Below are 18,767 nucleotides of genomic sequence, written 5' to 3'. Positions count from 1 at the left end.
CTGTTTAAAAAGTGAGAAGTCCTGGGAAGCAAACCTCAGAGTGTTATGCAGGAGAATAAGAGGGGACCTGACTTAGATTGGCTTTCACAGTCCTTTTTGGTTTTAATTCTTTTGTCCAGATTTACGATGGCTATTTCGTTCACTACTTTGCCCCTAGAGGCCTTCCACCTATGGAGAAGAATGTGTTTTTTGTTATTGACGTAAGCGGCTCCGTGTTTGGTACCAAGATGAAACAGGTAAGAAGGATCCTGGAACCCTTTCTTAGTGCTAGTATCAGAAGGCCCAGAAATCAGTCAGTGTGGTAACAATGGGATCCTGGGAGCAGAGATCCCATCATCCCATGACTCTTTAGTCTTACAGACTTGAGCCTACCCTATGGTCCTGGTATCTTACCTAACAGGAGCCTGTGGACCTGGAGCCATAGAGTTCTAAGAACATTGACACATTGGTCTGTGGGGACTGAAACCGTTGAGACCCTCAACCACAAAAGCCCAAGGTCATAGAGGACCCTCAAGCTAGAACACCTTGGGATCCTAGAATCCAAAAGTAAGAAAACCTTAGGCCACAGAGACTCTCATTCTTCAGACCACAAGGTTTGAGTCTTTGTTAATTTTTTTAATTTTACTTTAAAGGCCTAATAGTATAGAGTACTGGCATTATAGAATTGGAAACCAGAGTTGGGAGCCATATCAATTTTAGTCTTGTTGCAGTTCTACCACTGTGCCCATGGATCCGAGGCCATAGACCAAGGAGGCTTTGACTTTATCCCCTGAATCCGTAAAGTTCTGCAATCAGCATTTCATACCATAATACTTTGGAGCTCTTTGTTCTGGTGTCTTGCAAATGTATAGCTTTTGTTCCTTAATCTTTCAGTCACAGAGCCTTTGGGACCCAAGGTTGAGTTTGTTTTACCAGAGTCAAGCAACCTGAGGAAAAATGGGTAGTACCCCTTGCCAGCTCCCAAGCCCCAGTGTAGAGGGATGGATCTCCCCAAATCCAGCCCTTTCTAGTCTTCTTGTTTCACTCAAGAGGGCTAAAATCTCAGAAACCCTTGTAAGTTTATATCCCAGGGACACCAATTCACTGAAAGACTGAGACCTCCTCATAAGAGTATAGAATGCTTCCTCTCACTCCACACACTATCACCATATCAACTGTGCTCCTCTACAATAACGGAAAGTTACAGCTGATTGAACTACAAACCCAAACCCTATTTAAGAAAATGTTCTGAGGGAAAACCAAAGACAACCGAAACAACAAAAATACGACATTAGAAGTAATTTTGGCCAGGCACGGTGGCTCACACTTGTAATCCTAGCACTTTGGGAGGCTGAGGTAGGCAGATCACTTGAGCTCAGGAATTTGAGGCCAGCCTGGGCAACATGGCAAAACTCTGTCTCTATGAAAAATACAAAAATTAGCTAGGCGTGATGGTGTGCACCCGTAGTCCCAGCCACTCAGGAGGCTGCATTTGGAGGATGGCTTGAGCCCAGCAGGTGGAGCTTGCAATGAGCCAAGATCGCACCACTACTCCTAGAGAGCAACAGAGCAAGACCCTGTCAAAAAAAGTAGTAATTTTAGCCTCTGACACCTAAAACTGCTCCAAACAGGAAACATTATCTAACTTGTAGCCAGATACACTAAATGCCATTTAGTTTAGTTCCTTTTACCCAATACATCATGTCTGGCTTTCAACCTACAATGAGAAGGCATGGTAAAAGGAGAAAAACACTGTCTGAAGAGAGAAAACAAACATCACAGCCAGACCTCAATATGTCAGAGATGTTGAAATTATCAAACAATTTTATTTTTGATTGAAAGATTTTTTCCAACTTTTATTTTCGGTTCAGTGGATACCTGTGCAGGTTTGTTATGTGGTTAAACTGAGTTTTGCAGATGTTTAGTGTACAGATTATTTTGTCACCCAGGTAATAAGCACAGGACATAATAGGTCATTTTTCAATCTTCACCCTTCTCCAACCCTCCACCCTCAAGTAGGCCCCAGTGTCTGTGGTTCCTGTTTTTATGTCCATGTGTTCTCATTGTTTACCTCCCACTTACATGTGAGAACATGCAGTATTTGTTNTTCTTTGTGTACATGTGTATTCAATGTTTAGCTCCCACTGATAAGTGAGAACATGCAGCATTGGTTTTCTGTTCCTGTATTAACTCACTTAGGATGATTGCCTCCAGTTCCCATCCCTGTTCCTGCAAAGGACAGGATTTCATTCTTTTTTAAGGCTGCATAGTATTCCGTGATATGTATGTACCGCATTTTCTTTATCCAGTCCACCATTGATGGGCATTTAGGTCTTTGCTATTGTAAATAGTGCTGCAGTGAACATACATGTGCATGTGTCTTTATGGTAGAATGATGTATATTCCTTTGGGTATATACCCAGTAATGGGATTGCTGGGTCAAATGGTATTTCTGTTTTTAGATATTTGATGAATGGCCACACTGTCTTCCGCAGTGGCTGAACTAATGTACACTCTCACCAACAGTATATAACCATTCTTTTTTCTCCACACCTTGCCAGCATGTTTTGTTTTGTTTTTGTTTTTGTTTTTTTACTTTTTAGTAATAGCCATTCTGACTGGTGTGGTATCTCATTGTGGTTTTGATTTCCATTTCTCTAATGATCAGTGATTTTAAGCATTTTTTTCGAATGCTTCTTGTCTACATTTATGTCTTTTCAGAAGTGTCTGTTTGTGCCCTTTGCCAATTTTTTAATGGGTCAAACCAAGAATTTTAAAACCCATGATTAATATGCCATGGGCACTAGTGAATAAAGTGTACCAAACATAAGGGTAACACGTGGTAATGTAAGCAGAAACATGAAAATCCTAGAAAAATAAAAGGGAAATGCTGGATATCAGAAATACTGCAACAGGAATGAAGAATGTCTTTGATTCACTCATCAATAGACTGGACATGGTTGGGTAAAGAATCAGTGAGGTTGAAAATACATTCATAGAAATTCCTAAAGCTAAAAAATAAAAATAAAAAAGAATCTTAAGCTACATCTTAGAATATCCAAGAACTGTGGAACAATTTTAAAAGTGTTATATATACATCATGGAAATAATAGAAGGAGAAGAAAGAGAGAAAGGAACAGAAGAAATATTTTAAGTAATAATAGATACAAATTTTCCAAAATAAATTATGCACACTAAACCTCAGGTCCAAGAAGCTTAGGAGAACACAAAGCAGGATAAATACTAAACAGTCTATACCTAGGCATATCATATTCAGACAGCAGAAAATTTTTTTTAAAAGCCAGAGGAAGACGTACCTTACCTAAGAGGAGTGAGGATATGAACTGTATCAGAGTTTTCTTCAGAAACCATGGGAGCAAGAAGAAAGTGGAGTGAAATATTACAAGTGTTGAAGGAAAAAACCCCACCAGCCTAGAATTCTGTATACATCAAATTATTCTTCCAAAGTGAAAGAAGAATAAAGACTTTCTCAAACAAAACAAAACAAAAAATTGTGGAATTGTCACCAATAAACTTGCTTTGCAAGAAATGTTAAAAGACGTTCTACATAAAGAAAATGATATAACTCAGATACTTGGATCTACATGAAGATAGGAAGAGTGTTAGAGAAGGAATAAATGAAAGTAAAGTAAAATACTTTAGTTTTCTTATTAACTGACCTAACAGACAATATTTTTTCAAAGTAATAATAATGTATTTAGTGAATGTAGCTTATGAATAAGTGAAATTAATGAGAGTAATATTGTATAGCATGAAAGGGAATAGTTTGGAATACTCTGTTACAAGGTACTTGCACTATGCATAAAGCTGTATAGTATTATTTGAAAGTGGATTGGGATTGGTTGTAAATGTATACTGCAAACTCTAGGGGAACTGCTAAATTTTTTTAAGTCTAATGCATATGCTAAAGATAAGATAAAACGTCATCATGTAAAATGCCCAATTAAAACTGGAGAAGCCAGAAATTAAGTGGAAGACATAAGAATAAAGAATTTAAAAAAAATAGAAAACATTTACAACTCTGGCAAATATTAATCCAACTATGTCAGTAATGACTGTAATCATAAATGGTTTAAATACATCAATTAAAAGACAAAGACTCTCAGTGTGGATAACAAAATAAGACCCAATCGTAGGTTGTTTGTAAGAAACCCACTTTAAATATAAAGATGCAGATTAATCAAAAGCAAAGGGATAGAGAAAGATATACCATGCTAACGCAAATTAAAGAAACCTAGGATAGCTGTATTCATTTTAGACAAAATAGGCTTCAAAGCAAGGAAATTCTCAGCAATAAACAGTTGCATTATATAACAATAAAACAAATATAATGATAAAGGGGAAATTCTCCAAGAAGACAAACAATCCTTAATGTGCATGTGACAACCAACAACATACCAAAATATATGAAGTAAAAACTGATGAAACTGGAAGGTAAAAATACATGAAAACACTATTGTAATTGGAGATTTCACCACCCCTTTATCAGTCATTGTCAGATCCAGCAGGCAGAAAATCAGTAAAGGACATAGCTGAACTGAACAGCACCGTCGATCAACTGAATCGAATTGACATTTCTAGAATACTTTATTCAACAACAGCAGATTACACATTCTTCTCAAGTTCACATGGAACATTTACCAAGATAGACCATATCCTCGGCCTTAAAATATACCTTAACAAATTTAAAATAATACATAAATTATACCAAGTGTGCTCTCAAACCAAATGGAATTAAACTACAAGTCACTTACAGAAAGATAGCTGCGAAATCTCAAAGTAACTGGAGATTAAACAGCACACTTCTCCAAACAGTCTATTCCTGGTCAACAAGAGGTTCTGACTTCTAGGCCCTCGTAGGCTCTCACTTTTCTTCTGCTCTTCTCAGGAAAGGTCATACTCTTAAGTCTCTCCCCTCTCAATGGAAACAAGAGTATGGTGCTTAGCTCCCTGTCCCATAATGTACAACCTGGCCCCAGAGCTCTCCCTATGGCGGGAAAGACTCTAATCCACTTAGAAACATTCGAGACATTTCCTATCAGTTTGAGGTGTAGAGAAAAATGAGTCTCACGTGTCCTTCCTGTGGTCTCTGAAATCCATACCTATATAAAGGATTGAAAGCATAATGCTGTGCTTAGGATCACTGATTTAAAACCTCCCACATGTGTATTTGAATCCCTCATCCATCAATGACTAGCTGTGTGACCTTAAGCAAGTCATCATCTCTCTGAACCTCAGTGTCATCACCTATAAAATGTGGATAATATTAGTACCTTCTTCATTGTGTTGATGTGATAATTAAATAAGCTCATGCATCTAAAGTATTTAGCACAGTGCCTGGAACATAGCAAGTGTCCCGTAAATTATACCGAATGGTAGACCCTATATACTCTATTCCCTGAACCTCCTATGGGCCTAGCCCTATGCTAGTGTTGCCATGGAGACAATAACAAGAAGCATTATAAGCCTTTCTCCCAAAGGATTCAACATTTGGATAAAAAGTAAAAATATTTCATGGAAAACAGTGAACGGACTGGGACAGGGAATATGTAAGCAAGAAGGGCATGAGTCAGGGTTGGCAACTTAAGGAAGAGCTGTCCAGAGAAGGAGCAACTGAAAGAATAGTAAAGTTGTGAATAAATAAAGGGGAAGTGGGAGGGTATGCTATCTAAAGAGCACAATAAGAGCAAGGTTTATGGAGTCGAACTAGAATCTGTGTTTTCTAGGGGCTGGTGTGACTAGCCTGGAAGAAATGGAAGGTGAGGCAGAAAAGCGGATTAGAGCAGAACCAAAGCGTGCCAAGTCATTGAAAGGCAGCTAGAGAGACCTAGGATCATAAAGGTCCTAAACTTTAGAGTCCTGGAATCATTGAATCCTGGGTCATGGAGTCCAGGGATCATATAGCAAATGAATTTTCCGGCTCCAAAAACGTGGAGCTTTGGCTGGGTGCGGTGGCTCATGCCTGTAATCCTAGCACTTTGGGAGGCCGAGGTGGGTGGATCACCTGAGGTCAGAAGTTCAAGACCAGCCTGGCCATCATGGTGAAACCCCATCTTAAAAAACAAAAAAAAAAAAACAAAAAAACATGGAGCTTGAACCTTTTAGAGCACTAGTGCCCAATATGAAGTTCTTGATGATGGAAATGACCTAAAATTCTGTGCTATCTAATATAGTAGCCACTGACCACATATGGCTATTGAACACTTGAAATGTGGCTACTGCAAGTAAAGAATGTTTAAATTTTTCTTTAATTTTAGCTAATTTATATTAGCTACATGTGCCTATTAGCTACCGTATTAAACAGTGTAGTTCTATGCCTTGGAACCCATAGAGTACTTTCACCTGAGAATCCTAGATTCACAGAGTCCTGCAGTCAGAGGGTCTTAAAACCATATAACGCTTAGATTTTAGTGCCTTGTGTAGAAAGAACCTTTCAATCTGATAGAGCTTAAGTCTTGTTCCATTCCCTTCATTTCATCCATATCCCACAGACTAAAAAGGCCATGAATGTGATTCTCAGTGACCTTCAAGCCAATGACTACTTCAACATCATCTCCTTTTCTGACACAGTTAGTGTCTGGAAAGCTGGAGGCTCAATCCAGGCCACCACCCGGAATGTCCACAGTGCCAAAGACTACCTGCATCGCATGGAAGCTGATGGTTGTAAGTATTAGATCTACCCACCCAAAGGGACAGGCTGTGGTGATATGGGAAATTCCTGAAACCCTCTCTTCATTCCCCCATCCTCCTCAATTCTCACAGTGCCTGAAATATCAAGACTAGATTTCACACAAATACGGTCCTTTGTCCTCTGCGTTCTCCCATCACCCTTTCCTTGAAGAAAGAGTGCAGCTGATTCTCCATGTATCTTAGGGCACATTTCTTTTTGGTCTCAGTTTCCTCCTCTTTAAAGCAAACCCTTGAAAGAATTTGCTAAACTTTCTTTAAATCAATAATCTAGATATTTATTTCCAAGCATTTGAGCAAGCTGCTGCCCTGATCCTGGCTTTTGAGCAATCATCTCTGACAATTACTGAAGTCTCCCACTGCCTCCTGTCAATTCTGTCCTTTCTTCCCCTGTAACAAGAAGGTGTGTGTCGGGGGGGTGCTGCCCTTGGGAACCCGCCAGTCTGACCTGGGAATGAGACATCTCCCCTCCCGACCCTGCACCACCAAGGAAACAAAGAACAATATGAGACAGAGAGTGATAAAAGCCAAGGACATGTGGGTCCCAGTGTCAGATATCAGTAAGTCTGGGTGGGAGTGAAGAAGTTGGGAAGGAGAAACAGTGAATACAGCCTGAGCAAAGATAAGGAGCTGTGAGCTTGGGAGGTTGGTGAGGTGCCCAGTGTGTCTGCAATGGGGGTAAAAGTGACCAGAGAAGATGGTCTCACAATCTATTCCCCAATTAGGGACCGACATCAACTCAGCTCTGCTGGCAGCTGCTTCAGTGCTGAACCATAGCAACCAGGAGCCTGGGAGGGTCCCCAGTGTGGGAAGGATCCCTCTTATCATCTTCCTGACAGATGGGGAGCCCACAACCGGCGTGACGACCCCCAGTGTGATCCTCTCCAATGTCCGTCAGGCGCTAGGCCACAGGGTATCCCTTTTCAGCTTGGCCTTTGGGGATGATGCTGACTTTACACTGCTGCGCCGCCTTTCCCTGGAAAATCGGGGAATAGCCCGGCGCATATATGAGGGCACTGATGCGGCCCTACAGCTGGAGGGCCTCTATGAGGAGATCTCCATGCCTCTGCTGGCAGATGTGCGTCTGGACTACCTGGGCGGCTTGGTTGGGGCCTCCCCTTGGGCCGTTTTCCCCAACTACTTTGGTGGCTCAGAGCTGGTGGTGGCAGGCCAGGTGCAGCCAGGCAAACAGGAGCTGGGCATCCACCTGGCAGCCCGTGGCCCCAAGGATCAGCTTCTTGTGGCCCGCCACAGTGAAGGGGCCACCAACAATAGCCAGAGGGCATTTGGGTGCCCAGGGGAGCCAGCCCCAAATGCGGCCCACTTCATCCGCCGCCTCTGGGCCTATGTCACCATTGGAGAGCTGCTGGATGCACGCTTCCAAGCTCGTGACACCACCACTCGCCACCTGCTGTCTGCCAAAGTCCTCAACCTGTCCCTTGAATACAGCTTTGTCACACCTCTGACTTCACTGATCATGGTGCAACCCAAAGAGGCCAATGAGGAGACCAGGAGACAGATCTCCACCACAGCTGGGCCAAACACCATAATGCCCTCATCCAGCAGCAGGCATGGCCTAGGGGTAAGCACAGCTCAGCCAGCCTTGGTGCCCAAGGTTATCTCCCCCAAATCAAGGCCTGTAAAACCAAAGTTCTACTTATCCTCAACTACCACAGCCTCTACCAAGAAGATGCTCAGTTCCAAAGAATTGGAGCCATTGGGAGAGAGCCCTCGTACCCTGTCGATGCCCACATACCCAAAGGCCAAAACTCCAGCACAACAGGATTCTGGCACTTTGGCCCAGCCAACTCTCAGGACAAAACCTACTGTTCCTGTACCCTCAAATTCTGGTGCTCTGTTGCCTCCGAAGCCCAGCACTCCATCACACCAGAATCCTGATATATTACCCATGAACTCCAGGACGCAAGTCCCAACTCTGACAGCTGGCATCCCAGCCTCGCCCAAAGCTAGCACTGTGAAACATGTTACTCCACTGCATTCCAAACCTGGTGCTCCATCACACCCCCAACTTGGGGCACTCACATCACAGTCACCTAAAGGCCTGCCACTGTCAAGACCTGGTGTCTCTACACTTCAGGTTCCCAAGTACCCACCAAACACCAGACCTAGGGTTCCTGCTCCCAAGACCCGAAACAACATGCCACACCCCAGACCTGGGATCCTCTTATCCAAGACCCCTAAAATCTCAGTATCTCTTAAACCGAGTGCCCCACCACACCAAATTTCCACAAGTGTACCAGTTTCCAAGCCTGAGACCCCAAGCCCCCATATTCCCCAAACCCTACTACCTCCTAGACCTGACAGACTGAGACCCCCACCTCCTGAGAGCCTAAGCACATTCCCAAATACAATCTTAAGTTCCACAGGTCCCAGCAGTACCACAATCACCTCTGTCCTTGGTGAACCCCTCCCCATGCCCTTTGCCCCCACTCTGCCCCCTGGAAGGTTCTGGCATCAGCATGACCTGCTGCTGGGTCCCCAGAAGACCAGGCAAGTTCTGGGAACATCTAGGCCAGGAGTTCCAACAATGAGCCTACTCAACAGCTCCAGGTCTGCAACAGAAGGCAGCCCTCCAAACCTGCCAATCTTGCTGCCTTCCAGCAACGTCCCTGAGGCCATCAGTCTGCTCCTTCTCCCTGAGGAGCTAGTGCTGCTGTCTGAGTCAACAGTGGAATCCAAGTTTGTGGAGTCCTTGAACCCACCAGCATTCTATACCTTCCTCACTCCTGATGCAGATGGTGAGTTCCACGGGTAAGAGGTCGAGCCATGAGGGTGAGGTATGAATGGACAGTACCAGGAGCTGGGAATCTACAAGGCTTATGCAGACTCCAGTGCTGGAATCGCTGCTTCCTTGCTTGCTTGCTTTGGGACTTTGGACCAGTTACTTAATTTCTCTGGGCTTCAGTATACATACACGGAATTAGAGGCCTTGGGAGAGGAGGGATGTTGAGACTGGGAAGGTTGAATAGAAACAAATTAGCCAGGGGGTAGCTTTGACATTCGTTACGCTGGACAAGAGAACTGCTGATGTTTCCCAAGCAGGGGTGGGATGTATCATTGGCGAGTCAGGTCTTACTGGTTTTTCTGAGCTCTGTGAATAGTCCTGCTTAATGACAGGGGTAGACGGATTGGGAAGATCATTAAAATTATCTTTAATTTCAAAAAAAACTTATAAAATAATAAATTAACATTTGTAAGCTCTTCTTATTCACGGTACTGCTCTACATATTGTACCTGTGTCTCAATTAAACCTCACGAGAAACTGTTGACATCTTCATTTTACACATGAGGAGAATGAAGCCCAGAGAGGTAAAATAACTCTCTCCATGTCACACAGCTAGTCAGAGAGTTGAACTCATACAGTCTGGTCACAGAATGAATGTGATTCAGCACTCCAATATCCTGCCTTCCTGAGAGAAGTAGAGACATTTCCTACGTGACCTTATAGGGCAAGATTAGAACCAGTTGGGGGTGCCTAAGTCACAGGGATGCAAATTTGGGCATGACATCCTCTACATGTATCAGACACCCCACCAATGTCCCATTCATCCTCAATTATTAGCAATGTTACCTCTAATACATTTACCAAATCCATCCACTTCCCACCACCTCAGTTGTCACTATGCGACAGCAAACCGCCGTTGTGTCTCACCTAGAAAACTGTTCCAGCCTCCTCACTGGTTTCCCTGCGTCCTCTCCCGTCCTGCTACATGCCACTCTTTCCCAAAGGGATCCTTTAAAGACACAAATCACTTCATGACCCTTCCTTATTTAAAATCCCTCAATAGTTTCCCATCATACTTAAAATGAAGTTAAAAGTCCTCTTCATGGCTAACGGGCTCTGTGTGATCTGCTTCCTACCCTCATTCCTCTATGACCTCACCCTCTCCCACCCGTTCTCTTAACTCCAGCCCCTCTGGTCTCTACTTTGCTCCTCCAATGAATGCCCTACCCTGTCTCCACTCAGGGACTTTTTTCAAGCTACTGTCTCTCTCTGCTTGATAATCACCTGACTGGCTTTGTCCTACCCCTTCCTGCGGCCCTCATCCCTTCCATCGCCCTTCAAACTCCAGCTCATGCCTTAGATCTCAGCTCAGATCTCCTTACCCACCCTCCCCCAAGCAGGCTACTTCAGGTCTCTCTTTAACTCCCTCAGTCACTCCGTTAATTTTTTCTGATAGCATTTATCACCATCTGTGATAAATTATTATTTCATTCATGTCTGCCACCCCCTACTAAACTATGAGCTTCACTGGGTCAGAAAACATGTCTCTCTTTTTCACCGCCATATACCTGATACCTAAGCAATGCCTGAATGAATGAATGAATGAACGGACAAATGAATGCATAAATGGTATAAGGAAGAACTTTGAACATATCTGAGCTTGAAAGACTAAGAGGCTGTGGAGAGCATAAGGTCCCAGTCCTGGAGATGGACAGGTTAGCCTGCAAAGCCAGTGAGGGCTCTCCTTGTCAGAAGGATTGTGAGCCTTTTCCCTGGGAATTCGAAGGGTTTTCTTATTTCTTCTGTGCTTGGCAGGAAGTCCAAACTGGGATGGTGATTCTGAGGAGATCCTGGGAGGAGCTGGAGGCAGCATGGGATCTCAAGGACGTTCTGTGGGGTTAGCAAAAGGTGAGCAAGGAGCTCCCCTGACAAAGATCCCCTAGGCCTTCATTTCCATTCCATTAGGACTCTTATTGACATGTGGGAGCCCAGAAGGAGGTAATGTATTCGTTTTCTGTGGTTGTGCAACATTTACCACAAATTTAGTAGCTTAAAACAACACCAATTAATAATCTCACAGTTCTGTAAGTCAGTAGTCTAAGTAGAAATAGGTTAGTTAAATTCTCTGCTCAGGGTCTCATAAGACTGAAATGAAGGTGTCTGTCACACTGAACTCTCATCCTCTTCCACACTCATTCACATTGTTGACAGAATTTAGTTCTTTGTGTTGCTGGAACTGAGGTCCCTGTTTTCTTGCTGGCTGTTGGCTGGGGGATCACTCTCAGCTGCTAGAGGTTAGTTACCTTGGGCCACTCTCAGTACTTAGAAGTCTCCTGCATTCCTTGTCACGTGGTCCCTCTCCATCTTCAAAGGCAGCTAGAGAGCATTCCCCTAACGCTAAACCCTTCTCACACTTTAAATTTCTCTGACTCCTCTGTCTCTGACCTCTAGATGCAAATTTTAAGGGCTTACATGATTAGGTCAGGCCCACCTGGATAATATCCCCTTCATAAGGTCAATAGGGTCACATGAAATAAACTGTTTCTGGAAGGATATTTCATCATATTCACAACTCTGGCAAATTTTACAGAGTGTGTACACCAAAGGATCCTGGGGCCATCTTAGAATTCTACCTACCAGCGGCAGAGAGCAAGAGAAAATAGCATTTGGGCTGGCCTTGAAGGATAATTAGAAATTGATCCTTTATAGTTAAGGGAAAGAAAAACATTCCGGATGGCAGGAGAAACAGGAATAAAGGGTCACTAGGAAGAGAAGGCAGGACACTCATAACTACAGTTTGATTGGGCTAGAGCGTAGAGACTGGAGAGCTAGGCAGGGACTGGATTTCAGAGAAGCCTTAAATGCTGACAGGAGTATGGCCCTTATCTGGGAGGAGGTCCCAGAATTCCTAGGAATATGATAGATTACTCCCTTCCCAACACAGTCTATCTCTCCTTTGCAGGCACATTGCCTAGCGTCTTCACCTTCTCCTCCTCAGGTAAGCCAGTCACCCCATGGCTCCCCTGTTTGAGTACAGGGTAGCTTGTGCACTGGGACTGGGGCTGGGGAAATAGACATGACCTCTTCCCTTCCCCTCCTCTCTCCTCCCTCTCCTTTCCATTTATTCCTTTAACTCTAGAGTTGTATCTCCTGCCTTGCAGTGGATGGGGACCCCCACTTTGTGATCCAAATCCCACACTCAGAAGAGAAGATCTGCTTCACACTGAATGGGCACCCCGGGGACTTGCTACAGCTCATAGAGGACCCAAAGGCAGGTAAGAGCCCCAAGGACTCCAGCCCCATACACCACAGCTGGATAGATCCATGTCAATACCCCTAGACATTTGTGGAGTAATACCCCAGACACACAGCAATGCACCTCGCTAACATGCACACAAGAACACACCAAGACACAAAGAAACACACATGAATACACTCAAACACCAAGATACTCACAGATACACAAAAGGGCTTGGAGTAAACTCACACAAATATGATGGGACTTCAGAAAGTTTGTGGTAAAATGGAATTAAAAGATAAAAACTAAAAACATAAACTTTATTTCTCAACATGAGCTCCATCAAGTACAGGACACTTTTGTAAGCAACAATAGCAGCCAGTCAGTCAAAAGAACTGAGGGTCCTGGGAATTTAACCGTGTTATGAACGTCTTCTATGCATTATTTTAAAAAGGAAGAAAAATTGGTGTCCTTTAAAGATTTTTTAATATTAGGAAGCAAAAATAAGTTGGAGCCAAATCAGGACTGTAAGGTAAATGCCTAATGATTTCCAATTAAAACTCTTGAAAAATTGTCCTTGTTTGATGAGAGAAATGAGTAGAAGCATTGTCATGGTATAGAGGAATTCTCTGGTGAAGATTTCCCAGGCATTTTTCTGCTAAATCTTTTGCTTTCTCTAAACATTCTCATAATATGCACCTAGACACATGGTGACACACAATACATGCCCAGATATATACAATGGCATGCACCGCAACACCCTCGGGCATACAAGCACTGAATACCTCCAGCCTGATCCCAATTTCCAGGAATTCAGCACATACAGTCGGCAAACATACTCTGCTACTCTTGTTATATGCAACATACTGATGCATGGAAATATCCGCCAAGCCAAAAAATGATACAAATCCAAATGCACACACACTGACACTCCAGATACATATCAGTACAGACTAACACATAACTAGGTGCACACAACATACACTATTGCATCAAGACATAGAACACCAACATATCCAGGGGCACACACATAAACATACAACCAAAACGACGCATTCTAACATACCACCTTCTCCAACATGCAGATGTACTGATATGCCAAGAGTTACTCATAGGAGCATAACCGAACACACACATTTACACACTCAGAGGCAAGCACATGTATCTATACATGTAGTTCTCTCCGGAGCGGGCTTTCTAGCCACAAATCTACTACTTCATCTGCCCGTGCTGTGGGTGACCATGTAAATGACCACGCAAAAGCCACTGCTCCAGGCCCACACTCCCCTCCCTCCAGGGCTACACGTGAGTGGGAAGCTGCTTGGCGCGCCACCAAGGCTGGGCCATGAGGACCAGACTCGCACCTACTTCCAGACGATCACAGTCAGTACAGAGAAACCCCGGGCCTACACTATCACCATCAGCCGCAGTTCTATATCTTTGCGAGGCGAGGGTACCTTGCACCTGTCCTGGGACCGACCTGCCGTGCTGAAGAGGCCCCAGCTGGAGCTCTACGTGGCTGCTGCAGCCCACCTTACCATCCGCCTTGGGCCCTACCTTGAGTTCCTGGTCCTCCGGCACCGCTACAGACATCCCAGTACCCTGCAACTACCCCATCTGGGGTTCTACGTGGCCAATGGCTTGGGCCTCAGCCCCTCAGCCCGTGGCCTGATGGGTAAGTCCAGCTGAGGCTGAGAGGGGCCAGAGGGCACCAGCCCCCAAAAAGACCCTGCCAGGGTGAGAGGCACCCATGCCCCCAACCAGGAAGAGGAATCAGAGACAGGCTCTTCCCTTGAGGAGCCCTTCATCTTGGGAGAGGACAGAACCAGATAGGGATAGTGAACATAGGAAGGGATCATTGCTGGACAGAAAGCTGCCCATAGAGCTACAGAAAACCAGAGTGGGGGAACTTGCCCAGTCTCAGAGCTCGAGAAAGACCTCCTGGAGGAGGTAGACACACCCATGCTGAGTCTGAAAGGCTACACAAGGGTATGGAGAAAAGGAACAGAAGTTGGAGGAAATGGAGCTGAGTGGTCAGAGTTGAATGCCAGGATGAAGAATTGGCTTTATCCTGAAAGCAACGAGGAGTCATGAAGAGTTATAAGCAGAGGAGAGACACAGTCATATCTGGGTGTTACAAAGATCCCTCTGGAGACTGCTGTGAAGGTAGGTTGCAGGAAGCCAGGCTGTAGGTCAGGAGACACTGGCAGAGCCTGAGGCAGAGGCTCATACCAAAGAGTTTGAGCACTGACAGTGGGTTGAACAGATATTTTTACCTCCTCTCGGCCTCCTCCCTCCTTTTGTCTCCTTCTTCCTAATCTTCCCTGTCTTCTCCTCCAAGCCTGGCTATCCCCCTTTCTCTGCCATTTCATCCAACCACTTTGGCTCCCTACTTCCATATTACACTCCAGTCCCATCTGGCTCCTGCACAGTTCCCACAATGCCCAGCCTCTTCCTTCCTCTGGTCCTTTGCTGCACCTCCTTCCTCCTCCTTTAAATCCCTCTGGATGTCCTGCTCTAAGTTCCTTACAGATCTCTGAGCAGGGACTCAGGCCATTGCCCTGACTAGCACTGCATCTCTCTCCCTCAGGGCAGTTCCAGCACGCAGACATCCGACTGGTGACAGGACCTATGGGGCCACGCTTACGAAGGCACCAGGGCCCAGATGTGCCTGTGATTCTAGGCAAGAGGCTGCTGAAGGACTCACCAAGGCTGCTGCCCCGCTGGGTTTCCTGCTGGCTGGTGAAGCGCTCTCATGTAGAGCAGCTTCTGGGTCACTCCTACCTCTCCTATGTCCTGTGATGGCAGAGCCAGGAGACCTGAATTTGGGAGATCCAGAAACCAGGACATGGGGTGAGCCAGCCACAGAGACCCAAAGACATGGAAGCACACACAGGGACACAAAGACTCACGCATGTTCTAAGGAACACATACACAAGAGTATACAAACACACACACATGCAGAGGCCTAGAGTCAGAAACCTCTGCATCTTCATGGTCCGTCATGTCTCCAGTCTCACTCCCTCCAAATCCAAGATCCACACCAGGTTTACAAGTCACTTTTGTAAAACAAAAAACAGTCAGTAGTTCTGCTCACAACGTTCCCTAACAAACCATGCTCTTAGAGTTTCCCTAACAAACCATGCTCACTCCTACCACTGGACCACCATTGCATGTGCTTTTCCTTCTACATGAGACATGCTTCCTTTGTTCCTGTAGGTGAATGTAATTCATCCTTCAAGTCCTAGTTATTACCTCCTCTAGGAGGCCTTTTCTGATGCCTGCCCTAGATTGAGCTTGGTCCTGTCCTCTGGGTTCCTATAGCCCCCCGCCCTCCAAGCTCACAGCACTTAGACTGTGTAGTAACCATCTGTTTACTTGTCTTGGATATCTGACTTAGACTGTGAGCTCTTTGAGGGCAAGGACCTTTTCCAAATCATCTATGTAGCCCCAGTGCCTATCACATAATAGGTGCTTAGTAAATATTTGTTAAAAGAATTAAATTAATTAACAAAAAAGGATCCCATAACATAGCAGTAGACACACATATATATACACTCACAACCAAAGACACAGGATCGCACCCAGAAAAACAGTGGCAAGGACACAGATATGGATGGAGAATGGAGGGACAGACACTTATGGAAACACAGGAATCACAAAACAAACATGGGCATAGGGGTATAGAGACATAAAAAGATAGGGGCAGGGAGCCAGAGTGGCAGCATCAGGGACATAAACTCAGAGAAAAATGAAGAGATGCTCTCTTGCTGAGCCTCTGTGTCTTTGTGGTTTTCAGTTACTGTCCCTGTCACAAAGAAGTGAGGAGTAAGAAACAAGGCCACTTAGGTACAAACACACAATGAGTAATGTCAAGACACTGCTATATAACTATATACAAACTACGAGATAGATAAACACAGAGATCCAGACACAGGAGCAGAGGTATCAAAAGACACAGAGACATGGGAACATAGGTAACCAGGGAGATACTGACCAGGACCACAGTCCAAGGTCAGAAGGGTAGAAACTCAGAGATACACTGACATGCTGATTTGCAAACATGAGGCAGGGAATAGGAAGAGAACACAGAAACACAGGGCCAGAGACGTATAAAGATATAGAAACAGAGATGTTACACAGACCCAGGCTTGGTGACAAAGATAGGGACATAGGCAGAGGAATACACTAAGAGTGAGACAGGAGCACAGACTCATATGTTCACAGATCCACAGATAAAGGCATGGAGACTCAGACGCTTTGCACAGTTACAAGAAACATAAGGAGAGGCAAGGTGCAGACCCAGGTAAAATGGGGACATTGTGACATAGTGACAGGGACATTGGGAATTCAGAGACAGAGAACCCAGAACAAGTAGACATAGGGATGTGAACCCACAAACACAGTCATATGGACACAGGCTAGATGCAGAGACGGAAACACAGGGACATGTCTGGTAAGATAGAAACAGGAACAAGGAAACCTAAACACATAGAAACAGACAGGCAGAATATAAGCAAATGGGCGTAAACATGTGACAAAGAAGTACATCCAGAGAAGCAAGGAAGGATGCAAAGACACAGAACCAAAATGCACCTAGCAACACCAGAAAAAGCTACACACAGATAGACAAGCAAGGCCACAACAGAAGGCATGGGAACTGGGAATCAGACCCAAGTACACAGAGATAGTGGCTTAAAGATAAAAAGATATGGAACCAGACACCAGACGCAAACAGAGAGGCAGGAACACAGAGGAGGTGAGCCAGACCAAAACAAAACCAGGGGCAGAGTGACACAGAAAGAGAAACAGATGCAGAAAGACAGCCTGACAAACAGACTCATCGAAATGTCAGCAGTCATGGGAACCCAGAGAAAAAGACACAGGAACTGAAAACGAGAGGGATTGAATCACAGAACAACTTAAGACATGGCCACAGTAACATAGAGAAACAATAACACAGAGATATTGACAAGAGCTGGGGAAAATAGATGGAGAAGAGGATAAATACAGAAACACAGACAGAGACACAGACATGGAAAGCAAACTTCCAGAAACACACAGACTCAGGGACTCACTAACACAGGGCATATGGAAAGAGGCCTTTGCAGATTTGTGAACACACAGATCCTGGAACACAGAGCCTCAGAGACACCCAGACAGAAGAATGCAGAGGAAGCCAATGTAAGATGGTGTAATAGAAGACTCCACCTATCATCCCCTGCCTTCCTCACAAGGACACAAATTAAACAACTACCTACACACAAAAAAAGCAGCTTCGTAAGAACAAAAAGTCAGATGAGCACTCACAGTACCTGGTTTTAACTTCGTATCACTGAAAGAGGCACTGAAGGGGTAAGAAAAACAGTCTCGAATCACCACCACCACCTCCCCATCGCCTGGCAGAGACTGAGGGGTGTGGAGAGAGAATCTGACTACTTGGGAGAGGGAAAGCACAGCAATTGAAGTGAGGCACTGAACTCAGTGCTGTCCTGTCACAGCAGAAAGCAAAATAAGGAACTGGGCTGACGCCTGCATACAGAGGGAGCATTTAAACCAGCCCTAGTCAGAGGGGAATTGCTCATCCCAGCATTGAAATTTGAGTTCCCACAAGCCACACCGCCTTGGGCCAAAGTGCTCTGGGGCCCGCAAATAAACATGAAAGGCAGTCTAGGACACAAGGACTGCAACTCCTAAGCAAGTCCTAGTGCTGAACTGGGCTCTCAGACAGTGGACTGGGGAGGGGAGGGCACTCAACTGACTGAGACAGTAGCCAGGGTGGCAAAGGGAGTCCTGGCGCAACACCTCCCCTAACCCAGGCTGCACAGCTGATAGCTCCGAAAGAGACTTCTTCCTTCCACTTGAGGAGAGAAGAGGGAAGAGTGGGGAGGACTTCGTCTTGCATCCTGGAAACCACCTAAGCTACAATGGGACAGGGCACTGGTCAGAGTTCTGAGGCCCCCTTTCTAGGTCCCAGTTCCCAGACAACATTTCTAGACACACCCTGGGCAAGAAGGAAACCTACTGCATTGAAGGGAAGGACCCAGCTGTGGCAAGATTCCTTACCTGCTAACTGAAGAGCCCTTGGCGCCTGAA

The 18,767-nt window shown here is 45.0% G+C and overlaps 1 protein-coding gene across 1 annotated transcript; it reads left to right on the top strand.

The window, feature by feature from the left end:
- Positions 1-119: 119 nt before the first annotated feature.
- On the top strand, positions 120-16,166 carry ITIH6 (inter-alpha-trypsin inhibitor heavy chain family member 6; the record flags this gene model as incomplete). Its single annotated transcript, XM_017521092.2, has 8 exons — positions 120-236; positions 6,492-6,663; positions 7,413-9,446; positions 11,249-11,341; positions 12,396-12,431; positions 12,595-12,708; positions 13,969-14,346; positions 15,262-16,166. Coding segments are annotated over 8 exons (3,156 nt in total), but the record flags the coding sequence as incomplete, so codon positions are not given.
- Positions 16,167-18,767: the final 2,601 nt, after the last annotated feature.

This window comes from Cebus imitator, unplaced genomic scaffold, assembly GCF_001604975.1.
Source record: "Cebus imitator isolate Cc_AM_T3 unplaced genomic scaffold, Cebus_imitator-1.0 Scaffold955, whole genome shotgun sequence".
NCBI classification, from domain to species: Eukaryota; Metazoa; Chordata; class Mammalia; order Primates; family Cebidae; genus Cebus; species Cebus imitator.
This window is presented reverse-complemented; position numbering and strand designations above follow the sequence as displayed.